The sequence below is a fragment of the Globicephala melas genome, chromosome 1, assembly GCF_963455315.2.
Source record: "Globicephala melas chromosome 1, mGloMel1.2, whole genome shotgun sequence".
Classification (NCBI taxonomy): Eukaryota; Metazoa; Chordata; class Mammalia; order Artiodactyla; family Delphinidae; genus Globicephala; species Globicephala melas.
In genome coordinates, this window is record NC_083314.1 from 101,044,851 (window position 1) to 101,058,433 (window position 13,583).

General features: G+C 36.0%; 1 protein-coding gene across 5 annotated transcripts in view; it reads left to right on the top strand.

Annotated features, from left to right (window-relative positions):
* PLPPR5 (phospholipid phosphatase related 5) overlaps positions 1-13,202 on the top strand; it is a 308,592-nt gene extending 295,390 nt beyond the window's left edge. For all 5 annotated transcript variants that reach the window (XM_060302406.1, XM_060302415.1, XM_060302395.1 and 2 more), the window contains one exon: positions 12,446-13,202. In XM_060302406.1, the coding sequence (XP_060158389.1) occupies positions 12,446-12,478 (33 nt within the window). In that variant the 3' untranslated portion in view covers positions 12,479-13,202. The remainder of the gene's footprint in view (positions 1-12,445) is intronic.
* Positions 13,203-13,583: the final 381 nt, after the last annotated feature.

Below are 13,583 nucleotides of genomic sequence, written 5' to 3' on the forward strand. Positions count from 1 at the left end.
ATATTATGAATGAGTTGGCAGGAAAAATGGAAACCATTTAAATATAGACTTAATTAGAATTGACTGTGGTAAATGCAGTGACAGAAACAGGGCAAAATTATAAAATTCATTTAGAGAGAAGATTTATAACAAAATAAATTAATACAGCAATGACAAAATGAGACAAATCTTAGATAATGCTAATAAAATTGTCAAAGTATGATAATTTGTAGATTTTATAAAGGAGGGACTCAATATTACTGCTTCATTCTTGCATTACTGACTAGAAAAATTTAGGTTCAAGCATTTTTTAAAATAAAATTTATCAAGAGTAGTTTAAACAGTTTAAAAAAGCCAATGACGAAGTGTAAGATGTAAACTACACACTTGCCAATGGGTTAATGTTTGTAATATATAAAACATCCTAATTGAAAACTGGGTAAAGTTCATGAATAAGCACATCATTAGAGATCAAATGCTAATGAAAAAGAAGTATATGGAAAAGTACTCTCTGTCATGTTTGATGAAAATTTGTGAAGGGTCTTGTATGCAACACTGGGAAGTTGGTTCTTACCCTGTAAGCAAAGGGGAGCCGTGAAGGAGTGTAAGGAAGGAAGTGGCGTGTTCAGAATGGAGAATAAATTGAAGGAGAGCAACACTGCAGCAAAACAAAATCAAACAAAAACCAATCTGAGAGGCTGTTGTAAAAATCCAGATAAATGATAAAGATTACATGGACTAGACCTCAATACAGCCATGTTATGCCATATTGACTGACCAGGCATCATTTGGCAAAGTCTCTCTTGGTCGGGTGCTGATTCTGATCAGAGGAGTTGTATTACTCCATTCAGGCTGCTATAACAAAATACGATAGACTGGTGGCTTATAAATAACAGAAATTTATTTCTCACCATCCTGGAGGCTAGGATGTCTAAGATTAAGGCACTGGCAGATTCAGTCTCTGGTGAGGGCTCACTTCCTGGTTCCTAGATGGCCATCTTCTCCCTGTGTCTTCACATGGCAGCAGGGGTGAGGGAGTTCTCAAGGGTCTCTATAAGAGTACTTATCCCATTCATAAAAGACTCTGCCCTTATGAGCTAATCACCTCCCAAAAGCCCCATTTCCTGATATCATGTTGGGGATTAGGTTTCAACATATGAATTTGGGGGCACACTAGCATTCGGTCTATATGCAGGGGTTATCTAACCATACCAGTACTTTACAGTGAAAAAGGGCTAACTGCTGACCAGGGTGTCACTAAGAAAACTATCCCTCCACCCTACCCACCTCAAGAAACCTGCTGACCTTTCATCTATGGAGTTTTCCTGTCCTCTCTTCAGACATTTCTCTTGGCCATAACTAACAGAAAAGGAGCACCTTGACTTCCTTCCTTCCAGGGATCCTCCTGGGTCAAGCTGCATTCATCCCAGAAACAAAACACTAAGTGCTTTTGTTTTTTCCCTCTTGCCCTCTGCTTGTTCTCTCTCTAAGGCAGAATGCTGCTGTTCAGATTTGCATAGGTAAGCACATACACATGATGTGTGCTTATGCATTATCAATTTTAACTGGTACCAAACAGCAAATCTAAAGAAAGGGACACTCACTATCTAGCAAGGGAACAAAAATATTTAAAAATAAATGTAAGGATAGATGGGATTTGATAGAAAATGGAATATTTCCAATAAATCTGAGAGGAGTTGATAATCTACATAGTTTTATTAAGGCAAATAGAACAGGCCACTGTAGCCACTTATGGCTGGCTCATTGGAGATCACTTTGAGAACTCACTTAGTGGATAGGGCCAGGTATAGGCAATGCTTTTTGAGAAAAAATATTTTTTTTCCATCTAAGCCTAAGCATTTTTTCTTAGGTTTATGTGACCTAATCATTTAAACCAAAGGTAATTCCCTCTTGCCAACAACAAGAAAGGGAAGGTAATGCTAGGAATAATTTACAAGATTACAGCTTTGTACATCGGGTCAGGGACTTTTCACTAACCTGTACTACTCAAGAACCTTCGTTGTATGAAAGCACTTCCTGATTAACAGAAGCATCACCTGAGTGAAAGTGGTAACCAGTGATGGCAGTTCGAAAAATCTAGAAATGGCATAAGGAGTGTGTACTAATACAGATAGAAATTACCATGTTTTGTTTAATTCCCATGGCAACTGCGAAGGAAAACTATATGGATAGGAAAATTCTAAGGGAATTCACGGTGACCCAGGAAAGCCCACGCATTAACATTTACATTGACTGTTTTGCAGATTATAAAATCACAGAAATCAAGGTGAAGCCTGAGCTGAAATTTAGGCAGAGTGGGGGTGGGGTGGAGGTTGGAGAGACAAGCTTCTGCAGCTGGCAGTCCTGAGCCTGAAGCTTGGTTTGTCTACATTAGAACTAGGTGGGGTTAGACAAATTATTCCTCTTCTCCTTTTCCAAAAAGACTGATATAATAATGTTTTCCTTATGGAGTGATTATTGGGATTAACAGATCCCAAATGAACTTCTTGGCACATGGTAGGTGCTTAACACAAGTTAGTTCCCTCCTGTAACAATAATGATTCCCTTAATAGGATTTTCATTTTATTGCAGGATAGGATACCCTTATAGATATATTTCACGGATTTAAAAATTTATACAGATCGTCTATGTCATACATAGCACATGTGGCAGAAAATCTTATAGTATAAAATGTTGCATACGTTAGTGTCATAGCAACAGCAAAACAATCCTGTGGTTTCTTGCCAAGACAAATATGATTATACGTTACGGTGCTCTCTGTGATAAATTCTTTTGAGGTTTCAAAATGTTGTGCTTGAATAACAATGGCAATCTATTTAAGATTCAGTTACTTTTCTATAATGCAAATCTTTGTTTAACAGAGCTGCTGAACTGTAATGTAAATGTTACATAGGACCTGTCAAAACAACTGATTAGTGATCAGATATTGGAATAGTTAGTGGAACAAAATATCTTTATATTTTAGGCCTTTTTTCTCAATCTAAGCTTTGAGCACTTATGAAAAATATTTGAAGTGAATCAGTGTTTACATGCCGTACTCTGTTCTCATTTGTTAAATTTAATATTGCTTAAAAAAGGCAATTGAAAACGGAAGCTTAAAAATTCCAACCAGGCATCAACGTTTTAGGTTAGAAAAATTAACATATACTGATATTACTTTGCCATATGTCATTTTTCCTATTTGTACTTACATATATTCATTATTTATTTCTCCACACTATTTATAAATCATAATATACTATACAAAGAATAAAAGCCAGATTTTTTTGTTCAGTCGTATCTAGCAGGCCTTTTATAAAAGCGTCTTTTCAGTACATTACTTTTGAATATAAACAAGCTCTCTCATCTCATTTTATGAATAAATATAGAGTTGATGACTGCATTTTTAAATTATATGATTCTTGCAGTCATTAGTTAAGGACAGAATAAGACAATGACGGATTAAAAAAATCATTCTCAGTGCACACATCGTTAGTTACACATGGAAAACTTCTTCCACCCATTCATCCCCCTCTTCTCTCAGATTGGTTCCCTTTTGGTAGACTGTCCTAGAGACGCTTTTGAAGCTATGGCAGCCTTCAAAATCAGTCCAGAGCACCATGACACTATGAACATTTTTGGTAGAGAAAATACAGTTTTATTTGACTAAAACTAGGAAAATAAACAATGACCCCATTCCCAGTCTTATGAAACAACCACATTTAGTTTTTGTTGTTTGTCGTTTCTGTTAAAGGAGCAACAAGTAACTTATGTACATTATTTAAAATTTGAAAATCTGGGTAAGCAAAACAGTAATGAATAGGAAATATCCATATCCTACCACAGTAATCACTGGACATATTTTCTTAAAATAGCCTTCGAGACCCCATGAGTATGTGTCTGAGTTTGTGTGTGGTACCGGACCTCCCTGGATGCTCCCTTCTGTAGCCAGCTTTTGCCCATGTAACAGTATATCATGAGTATGCTCACAGCTCAATGACTATATCATCATATCAAGCATAACTGTAAAAGCTCATCTTCAGTGAGAACCTAATATGTGTCCAGAATTATGCAAAGAACATCACACATAAAATGCCATTTTAGTTTTGACAGAAATCATTTGAGTGTAGCTTGTTATTCCGATTTTACAGAGGAGACTTAAAGAGGTTAAGTAATTTGCCCAAGGTCACATAACCTGCATTCTGAAATTGGAATACAACACTGTTTTTTCCATTTTTTATTTATATTCCATGTTTATCACTGCAGAGCTCTAGATCATAATCACTGTGCTGTACACATAGAATTACAATATAGAATTACATTGAAAAGCTTTAATCCATATAAATTAATCATTACCTTTGTTAGGCAGAGGATTGCTTCCACTTCCAATTTCCCACAATTATAAACAATACTAGGGTAAACATCTCTAAAATAGATATATTTGTAAGTTCAATTAATAACTTATTTAAGATACATTTATAGAAGTGGAAATGCTGGAAAAAAAGAGGATGAGTACTCTTAAAGTTTTTGGTTTGATTCACATCAAACCAAGAATGGAGAATATTGTTCTTAAAAATCTTCACCAATCTTATAGGTCAAAAATAAATGAAGTACCTCATTTTAATTTGCATCTTTTGAATACCTTTCCATACATTTATTTTGTATTTCCCTTTTTGTGACTGAAACAAATATTGAAACAATAGTTCAATAACTGACAAATCAAATTCTAGTCATCACTTGGCCCTTAGACTTAATTCATAGAGTGGCTTACTGGTACTCCTTTTTTTAATTGGGGTTTATTAAAGGCATAATTTACATCCTATAAAATTCCCTTTTTAGCATATAGTTTTACGAGTTTTGACAAATGCCTAGCATCATATAATCATAACCACAATCAAGTTATAGAACATTTCTATCACCCTAAAATGGTAGCCAACCCCTCCTTTAGCCCCCAACCCCTGGCAACCACTATCTTTTTTCTGTTCCTATAGTTTTACCTTTTCCAGGATGTCATATAAATGGATTCATATAGTATGTAGCCTTTTGAGTCTTCTTTCACCTTGCATAATGCATTTGAAATTCATTCATGTTGTTACCTGTTTTCTTTTTTTCCTTTTTTATTGCTGAGTGGTATTCTGTTGTATAGGATGTACCACCATTTTTTAAAATCCATTTACCAATTGAAGGATATTTGGGCTGTTTCCAGTTTTTCCCAATTATGAATGAAGCTGATATAAAAATTCATGCACAGGTTTTTGTGAAAATGTATATTTTTCAATCTCTTGGATAAATACCTAGGAATGGGATTGTTGGTTTGTATGGTAAATATATTCAATATGTTTACCTTTACAAAATTTTTCTGAATTATCTGTGTCATGCCTAATGGCCCTTATGGGTTTGAATGGTTCTGAAATTACTCTTGATGTAGCTCATCCAGATTTTTATTGACTGGTACCTCTTTCTGAAAATAGGCAAGTTTTTAAATAAAGAGTTCTAATCAGCTCCTGGTTATACAAGAACTTATCATGCACTTGATTCATTACCCACATCCTCTGATTCTTCTCTGTCAAGTAGCATTGGGCTGCTTATTTAGCAAATATAATGCATTTTTAAAAGTTAAAGAGAAATTAAATAAGAAGCCATTAGTTAGATTAAAATACTAGTGTAAAAGAAGGCATGGGTACAATTTATGGGTGAGTTACATTTTTTACCATCATTTGTTATGTATAGTAAAATTTTATTTGTTACTAGGTTTGTAATATATGAAACATGTAACAAATATCAAATAAGCAGCACTATGGTACCTTTCCCAGGACTCATGAGTTTACAGTCTCATGAGTCTGTACTTTTATAGATTTTATAAATAATTTTATAGGCAAATTCAGAACAGGGTGATGATAGCTATGCTAGAGGAGCACATAAACGGGGACCCATCCAAACTTAGCGATGCTTACAACATCCTCTAAGTAGAGATCTGAAGGACTGGTGGCCATGGGAGAAGGAGAGAAAAATATTCCAGATAGAGGAACTAGCTTGCACCAAGGTTTTATTTGGCAAGTGAGGTAAGAGCACTGGGGCAAGAGACTTGAGGATGCCATTAAAGAGAGTTCAAATGGGGTCCAGAATGAATGTAATAGAAATATAATTGAAAAGAAGCAAGATGAGCTGGAGCAGATGCACAATTATTGGTTGGGAAATTTCTAAAATGGCCAAAGAAACTTTGTAGTATGAGGGAGGTAGGCCAGGAGGTACATTGAGTTGATGGTTGAGAACATAGTTGTGAATATGGGCTAAAGTTGTGTTAGACAGGTCATTAGAGTTAGGGAAGTTAAGAAACTTTAGATAGAGTCCAGGGATACCCACATCCACTAAGGGCCATAAACACATTAGTATTAATAGACTTACGTGGAGTTTCATGTCGGTGCATTGGGAAACATTGAGTTACAGTGAAACCCAAGAGTTTATTACACATCTTCTCAATACCTTATGCCCCATGAAGTTCTAAGCAAGGGAAATAATGTGCAGCTGTTCCCAGAAGTATTTAAACACAGAGATTTTTTTTTTTTTTTGGAGAACCATTCAGGATTACTGCTTTTTTAGGCAATACTCCTTTCACCAGATAAATAATATTTTAGGAATTGATTGTATATACCTGGCAGTGCTCACATTGCTAACTAATCACTTTTCTGTACCTTTTGGCAGTGGTTCTCAGACTGGTGTAAAAGGAAATTCCTGCGAAGAAACAAAACTCTGAACTAATATAAAACTCTGAATTGAAACAGAACCACTATAAAAAAAAAGAAATAGTTCCCCAAAAGTCATCTTTCCTGAGAGAACTCTGGTTCTATCACATTTATCTTTTATGTCTTCACATCCCCAACTTTTTAAAACAAGAAATTGCTTAGATGAACTTTACAATGTTTCGTAGTCTCAAGTTTGAAGTTCTCTAATAATTTCTTCTAATATGGACCTAACATCATTTCTCTTTTCTAAAATACTCACCAAGTTCACAACCTACCAGGAGGAAAACAATGTGACAAAGTAGAGTCTAAGAGCACACACTTCATATGCTACTGCTTTTCTTCCTTCTCTCTTCTCTTACCCATTTTGCCTTCATCAAGAGACACAGTGAAGGAAGGAAGGAAGCAAATGCAAAATAAAGATAGCCAATATTTGGGAGTATGACATCCATCCACCTTCCCCTGACAAAATGTAGGTTGTGTCTGTAATAATTGTTGATTATTATAGGACCATGATTCCTTATCCTAAATCACTAGTGCTAGGTGTTTTTCAGGATTAAAATATTTTATATTTTAGGGAAAAGTACTGTGTATTCTGTTACACAAGCAGGATCTTGGGCATCACTTTGTAATCAAAGATGGATATTTCCACAGCATAACAGAGTACAAATTGCCTCACAGCTATTCAGGTTTGTTTTTTACAACCAAATGAATTTGCACCAATTTTACCAGAAACATTTGGGTTTTCAAGTTTGTTTGGATATTAGAATTGTAGACTATAGCATTGTGAAATTCCAACCAATTATAAAAATCTTCTTGACTTCATTCTCTCTCTTTTTCTTTCTTTTCTTTTACTTTTTTATCTTGTTTCTCTGGCTTTTACAGACAACTATCGATATAATGATATGTTTGAGTAGAGACAAGGATCTTTGTTCATATCATCTCATTTAATCTTAATAAAAATCTATTCGAATAGGTATTATTATTTCCATTTCACAAATGAGAAAGCTAAGTCTCTGAAAGGTTAAATTGCTTGTGAAAATTTCAGTTGGTACGGAGCCCACCTTCAAACACTTGGCATTCACACTACCTGACTGCAGAGTCCACTGTGCCACCCAGCTTCCTTACCAATAGAGCTGAGTACACAAATCATTGAGTTAGCCATCATATGCACAGATCCCATTTTATGCTTAAGTTTAGCATAAAAGCTGATTGCTGATAACCTCCTGTTAAAAAACAAAAGCTGTTTATAATCATCCAGAAAGAAAAAAACTGGAACAACATTTAACCTCAGCATTTGGTCCAGCAATATAACAGCGTAGAACTTTAAATAGACTAGCACTTTATCCAAGTAAGTCAGCCAATATTTAAATAAACACTGAAATAATATACAAAACACATTTTGTAGGTGTCCCAAATCCAACCTATTGAGAGTGGTCAAGAAGAAAATTCACAGGGAAGGTCCTTTAAAGGCTGTCTTGCAAGACTCTTCAGCTGGATAATGGGAATCAGCCACTGTGAACACCTTCAATTAAGGCAATAAACGTATGTGCGCTAGAGCGCACTGGTGTTGGAATTGGTTGCAAAGCTAAGCCAAATACAGAAACCGTGTCCTTCTGTGCAGGTTTCCATTACAACGAAAAGGGATCTAGATACTAGATTGTTTGGGTTGTTATTGTTATTTTTATTCAATATAAAATTTTGTATATATTTATTCAAATATATTTTGTGTTTTCACTGATTTTTTTCACTCATTAATGAGAAATTAGCGTTCTTCAATGAAATAGCCCTTAATAGTAGTGACTATTTTTTGTTTTCTTGCCTGAGGTACTCATTTTGCATCTCCCTCTGTTTTCTCAAAGAGAAATGGCGGGTGGCAGATCTTGTCAGGTGGCAAGTCATCACCAAATTTTCATGTCATAAGTAAATGACAATTTTGTTTTAAGTAACTTTTTAAAATTCCAAAGCATAATTTATACAACTGGGGGTATAGAATAAATAGGAAAACAGAAATTTTCACATAGAACTTAAGGCTTCAAAAATTGATATGCTAGAGACTTAGAGTTTATCAAATTTAAGAATCCAAAACTACTTTTCAGAAACAAGCGCTTGTTTTTCCATGGGACCTCTGCACTCAAGGACTGGATTCAGTATTTTGCTCACTGATTTGCTGTGGACTTGAATGAACACTTTCTAATGGATGTAGCATATTCTAATCTTCAACTCTTTGGACACAAGCTTTGTTATCTCCACTCTAATCCTCTGTATGTATAATTGCACTGATGATTTATATGACCACTTTCTTCTTGTGACTCTGAATGAAGCTTCTATGCATGAGTTTTTGGTTTGCCTGCTGAGTGTTTGCACTATCATCTACTAATAAGATTTAGTATTGCATATTAAGAATTCAGCTGGATTAAAAGGGGAAAATCCTTGTCACCTAGTTTGCCTCATAGGGAGTCCATTCCTCAAGACAGGTGATCTGAAAATATTAAGTGCAATTCTGTTTTTTTAAATATTACTGAGAAAAATGCTGATGAAGTGAGCAATGTCATAACTTCCTGCATAGGAATTATACCATTTGAATATTTCAAATCATGCATTTACATGCATGTAATTGTTATAATATAGAATCATAGAGTCTTATAGATGGTAAGGACTTTAAGTAATTAGTTTGCCCTTTCTCTAGATTCTTTCAGGGAAAAACTTCTCCTGTGCTAGACGAGAATTCATCTTATTTCTTAAAGCATACTGAGATATAAGGTCCGTCCCTTTCAGTCTGTGGTGTGGGTTTATTTGCTCTTAGTGAAATTAATAAACAGATGGCCCCTGCGCTCTCTGTATACTCCTTTAATGTACTTGGAAACTGTTATTAAATTTCCCCTTTATTTTCTCTTCCTTTTGCATAGTCACTTTGTTATTTATTTTCCTCTGTTTACCTAATGACAATCTTTAAATGATTAGCCCCAAGTAGAACCCTTCTAATTCCAGTCAAATAGGAAAAATCAACTCAGAGATTAGAGCTTAATTGTGATGTGAAAGTGAAAGGGTACTAATTGGAAAAAGCAGGCATTTCCCCAGAGCCCTGGGATCTAAAAGTGGAGTCAGTCTGGAAACAAACTGTTTACCCTTGAAGTTTAACCTGGTAATGACTTAGCATAAAGAAAGGGGTAATATCCTTCAGAATTTATGGGCAGTGAAAGGAAGATCTAGTGGTCACCAAAACGTGCTTTTATTTTATTTATTTTTATTTTTTTGCGGTACGCGGGCCTCTCACTGTTGTGGCCTATCCCGTTGCGGAGCACAGGCTCCGGACGCGCAGGCTCAGCGGCTATGGCTGACGGGCGCAGCCGCTCCGCGGCATGTGGCATCTTCCCAGACCGGGTCACGAACCCGTGTGCCCTGCATCGGCAGGCAGACTCTCAACCACTGCGCCACCAGGGAAGCCACAAAACGTGCTTTTAAATGGCAAGACTGAATCTAGGATTTCCTGGTTCTCAATAGCACACTTACAGTTATCCATTCAATGTCTCATTTCTAAGGTGACCTCGTGTCCCTATTTGGGACAGCCCCAGTTTAAGCCTGTCATGATTAGCATGCCTTTTCTCCCCCACTATGTCCAGGTTTAGATGATAATTTATATGCTCTCCCTGCAGTCAGTCATTGCACATTCTTTGTCACTCTCTCCAGCTTGTACCTATCCCTTGGTTTTTCTTACTCTGCTTGTGTTCTCCCTTGCACTGATTATCAGTGATTTGTTTCTGATACTTTCTTTGCTTTATTAAGGTCTTTTAACATTTCAGTTCTATCTTCCAAAGTGATGGCTGTCCCCTTCACTTTGGATCATCTTCAGCAAATTTAATGAGCCTTGTGGACACTTTATTATTTAGGTTAAGGGAACACTGATACCTAGGCCAGTGGCCTTTGGAACAGCATCCATTTTCTCTCCCTTGTTTTGTGTGTGTGTGTGTGTGTGTGTGTTTTTGCGGTACGCGGGCCTCTCACTGTTGTGGCCTCTCCCGTTGCGGAGCACAGGCTCCTGATGTGCAGGCTCAGCAGCCATGGCTCACGGGCCCAGCCACTCCGCAGAATGTGGGATCTTCCCAGACTGGGGCACGAACCCGTGTCCCCTGCATCGGCAGGTGGACTCTCAACCACTGCGCCACCAGAGAAGCCCTCTCCTTTGTTTTAATCTCCTTTCCTTTCTTTTTACTGTCATGTCTTCACCCTTTCCCAACCCTCCATTTGCCACTGACCGATTAATCTTCAATTTATATCTTAACATCTTTCCAGAAATTACTATGTGCTAGGTCCTGTCCAGAGGAGTGCACTCCTGTCAGTTTTGTACTGAAACACTGTATATCAAATTGTTCACAGATTTCAAGTCCCCATGGGGCCACTGGAAATAAAACTATGATGTACTGTTTCCACAGTTCTTATGGCTTTTACTCAATCATAGTGCATCATATAACTCTGACAAACATTTTTTGTCCTAAAGTCATGCTTGTGCTTTTGGAAGGAAAACTCAAGAAAACTTAGAGATGAACTGTTGAATTTGCCAACATTTTCATCATGCATTTTTTTAAATGGGAAATTAAAGTACCCAAGGTCTTGTCAAGCAGTTAGTAAAAGGGTCCACATGCTCTGCTCACTACTGATTCTTACTGATATTGTTTTTCTCTAGGCTTAAGTGGGTCACACCTAGAAAATAATGCCTTAAGCTGTGGTTAGTAATATGCTTCTAGTGTTTAATATGCCTCAATTCAGTGAAAATGAATTTTAACTTATTCACATACATTCAGAAAATGTTTTAGCTGTTTAAAACACCTTAACTTGAAAAGAGCTACACATACATGGAAGAAATCTCATGGCGTGCATTCATTATGTGAAATTCTATTTATGATGTCTTTGACTTATAAAGAGTCCAAGCTACTATGAAAAACATTCCAAACAGGTAATTTGATGGTAAAACCCTTCCATAATGCTGCTGTTAGTGGTTGGGGCTGTCACTTAAGTTAGCTCTTGACATGACCTATATGTGGCATGATTAATTATGTCATGTCGATTTTCCACTGCAGTATTTCAGCAGCCATGGTATGGCCTGTTGCATGTCTGAAGCCATTTAAATATTAGCCATTCTGCAGGGTTCCTTTGTACACAATTCAGTTGCTTAAACAAACAACAACAACAAAAAATTTAAAACCTCCTTCAAGAATTTTCTGGTTGAGGTAAACAACAGAGATTGCAGTCTGTAGTCTGGATTCATGCATCAAAAATGAAATGTTTAAAGGAGATCTTTGTCAACTAGCAAATGCCATTCCAGTCTGAACATTTCACCACTCCTTCTATGCCATCTGTCTCACAGGGAGCAATTAGTCTGAAACTTCAACATGCAGCATTAAAATTCCATTAACACTGAACAGAATATTAACATGCCTGGCATTGCCATTTTTATCTCTCCAAATTTCAGTGTTAATTTTGAATAAGGCAGGTATAACATTTTACTCTATTTGTTAATTAATAATATTGAATAAAATATATAATTAGCAGCCAAATTTATGTAATAATATGTACAACTCATTTAAATAATGCTGTATGCTTTTGCAGTTTAAACATACCTGGGCTACAGTTTTATATGAGGCTAATGATTATTTGTAAAAGCACTGAATCTTTTACAAAGCCAGTTTTCCCAGGGCTCTGACTTTGTAATTCTTTTCTTTTTGCAGAACCACATCACTGCCTTCGCAGAAGTCACATGATATTGAAGCAGATGGTCTTTCACTGCATTGGACATCATCCCTTTTCACCATCCATTCATAACACCCAAAGTGTGTTTGATGACAAAAACGTTTATCAAGTTGTCTAATCATTTTTATAATTTAAAAATCAGTGTCAACTTATCTGTTTCCCCCACTAGACTGTGAGCTCCTCAAGGGCAGGACTGTGTCTTTCTTCTCTGTCTCCCCAGCACCTATGACAAAGCCTCACACAGAGTAGGTTCAATAAAAAATGATGACCAATGAACAAAAATTAATTCTGAAATAAAACATTCACTTCAGTTTCTCACAGAATCACTGAGACCATGTGAAAAGAAACCTCTACGCGAGTCGTATTTGTGTAAGAAGTCCCTCTATTTTGAGCTAGTCAAGCTTTTTAATTTTTCATGTATCTTCTATTCGGCAGCACACCATGTTTCATTTGAAGTGGACTTTGAAAGTCATGGGGGTTTTTATTTCATTATTCAGCATGACTTATTTCCATTCTAACAGATTTCAGTGTGTGAAATTACTTTACTTTTAGAAAGTATGTTCTGTACTAAAATAATGTTTGCACATAATATTATGCTATATTTCACTTAAAATACCATTCATACTATAAATTCTAAGACTGGTGCTTCTGCTTTTGAAGGGGAAAATGCCAATTTTTACTGTAATAAGTAATGTATCATAATTAAAAATTATTTATTTGGATTTTTGTTCCTGACAGTTGTGGTTTAATTGTTGACTTGTAGTTTTTGAACTCAGGCAGTGTTTAGGAGAGTCAAAGTGACTAAATCCTTAGCAATGATACCTATTTATTGAGCATTTTTCCACTGATAATGGTCTCAAGAGTGGTCTAAGGCTCCATTCTTTTACTAGTCAAGTTTCCAGATAATTTAAATGGCAAAGAACCACACCCTGACAGCTCAGTTTAAATTATATAAAAGTAAGAAATGTAGTTAATGTATTTTACTTTCCGTATGTGTAGTACGTTATAGTTTACAAAGTACATTTTCATTTATTAGTTCATTTAATCTTCACAGTAACCCTGGGTAAACATTAAGAGATTGGCTTTAGTGTTACAGATGAGAAAAATAAAGACAAC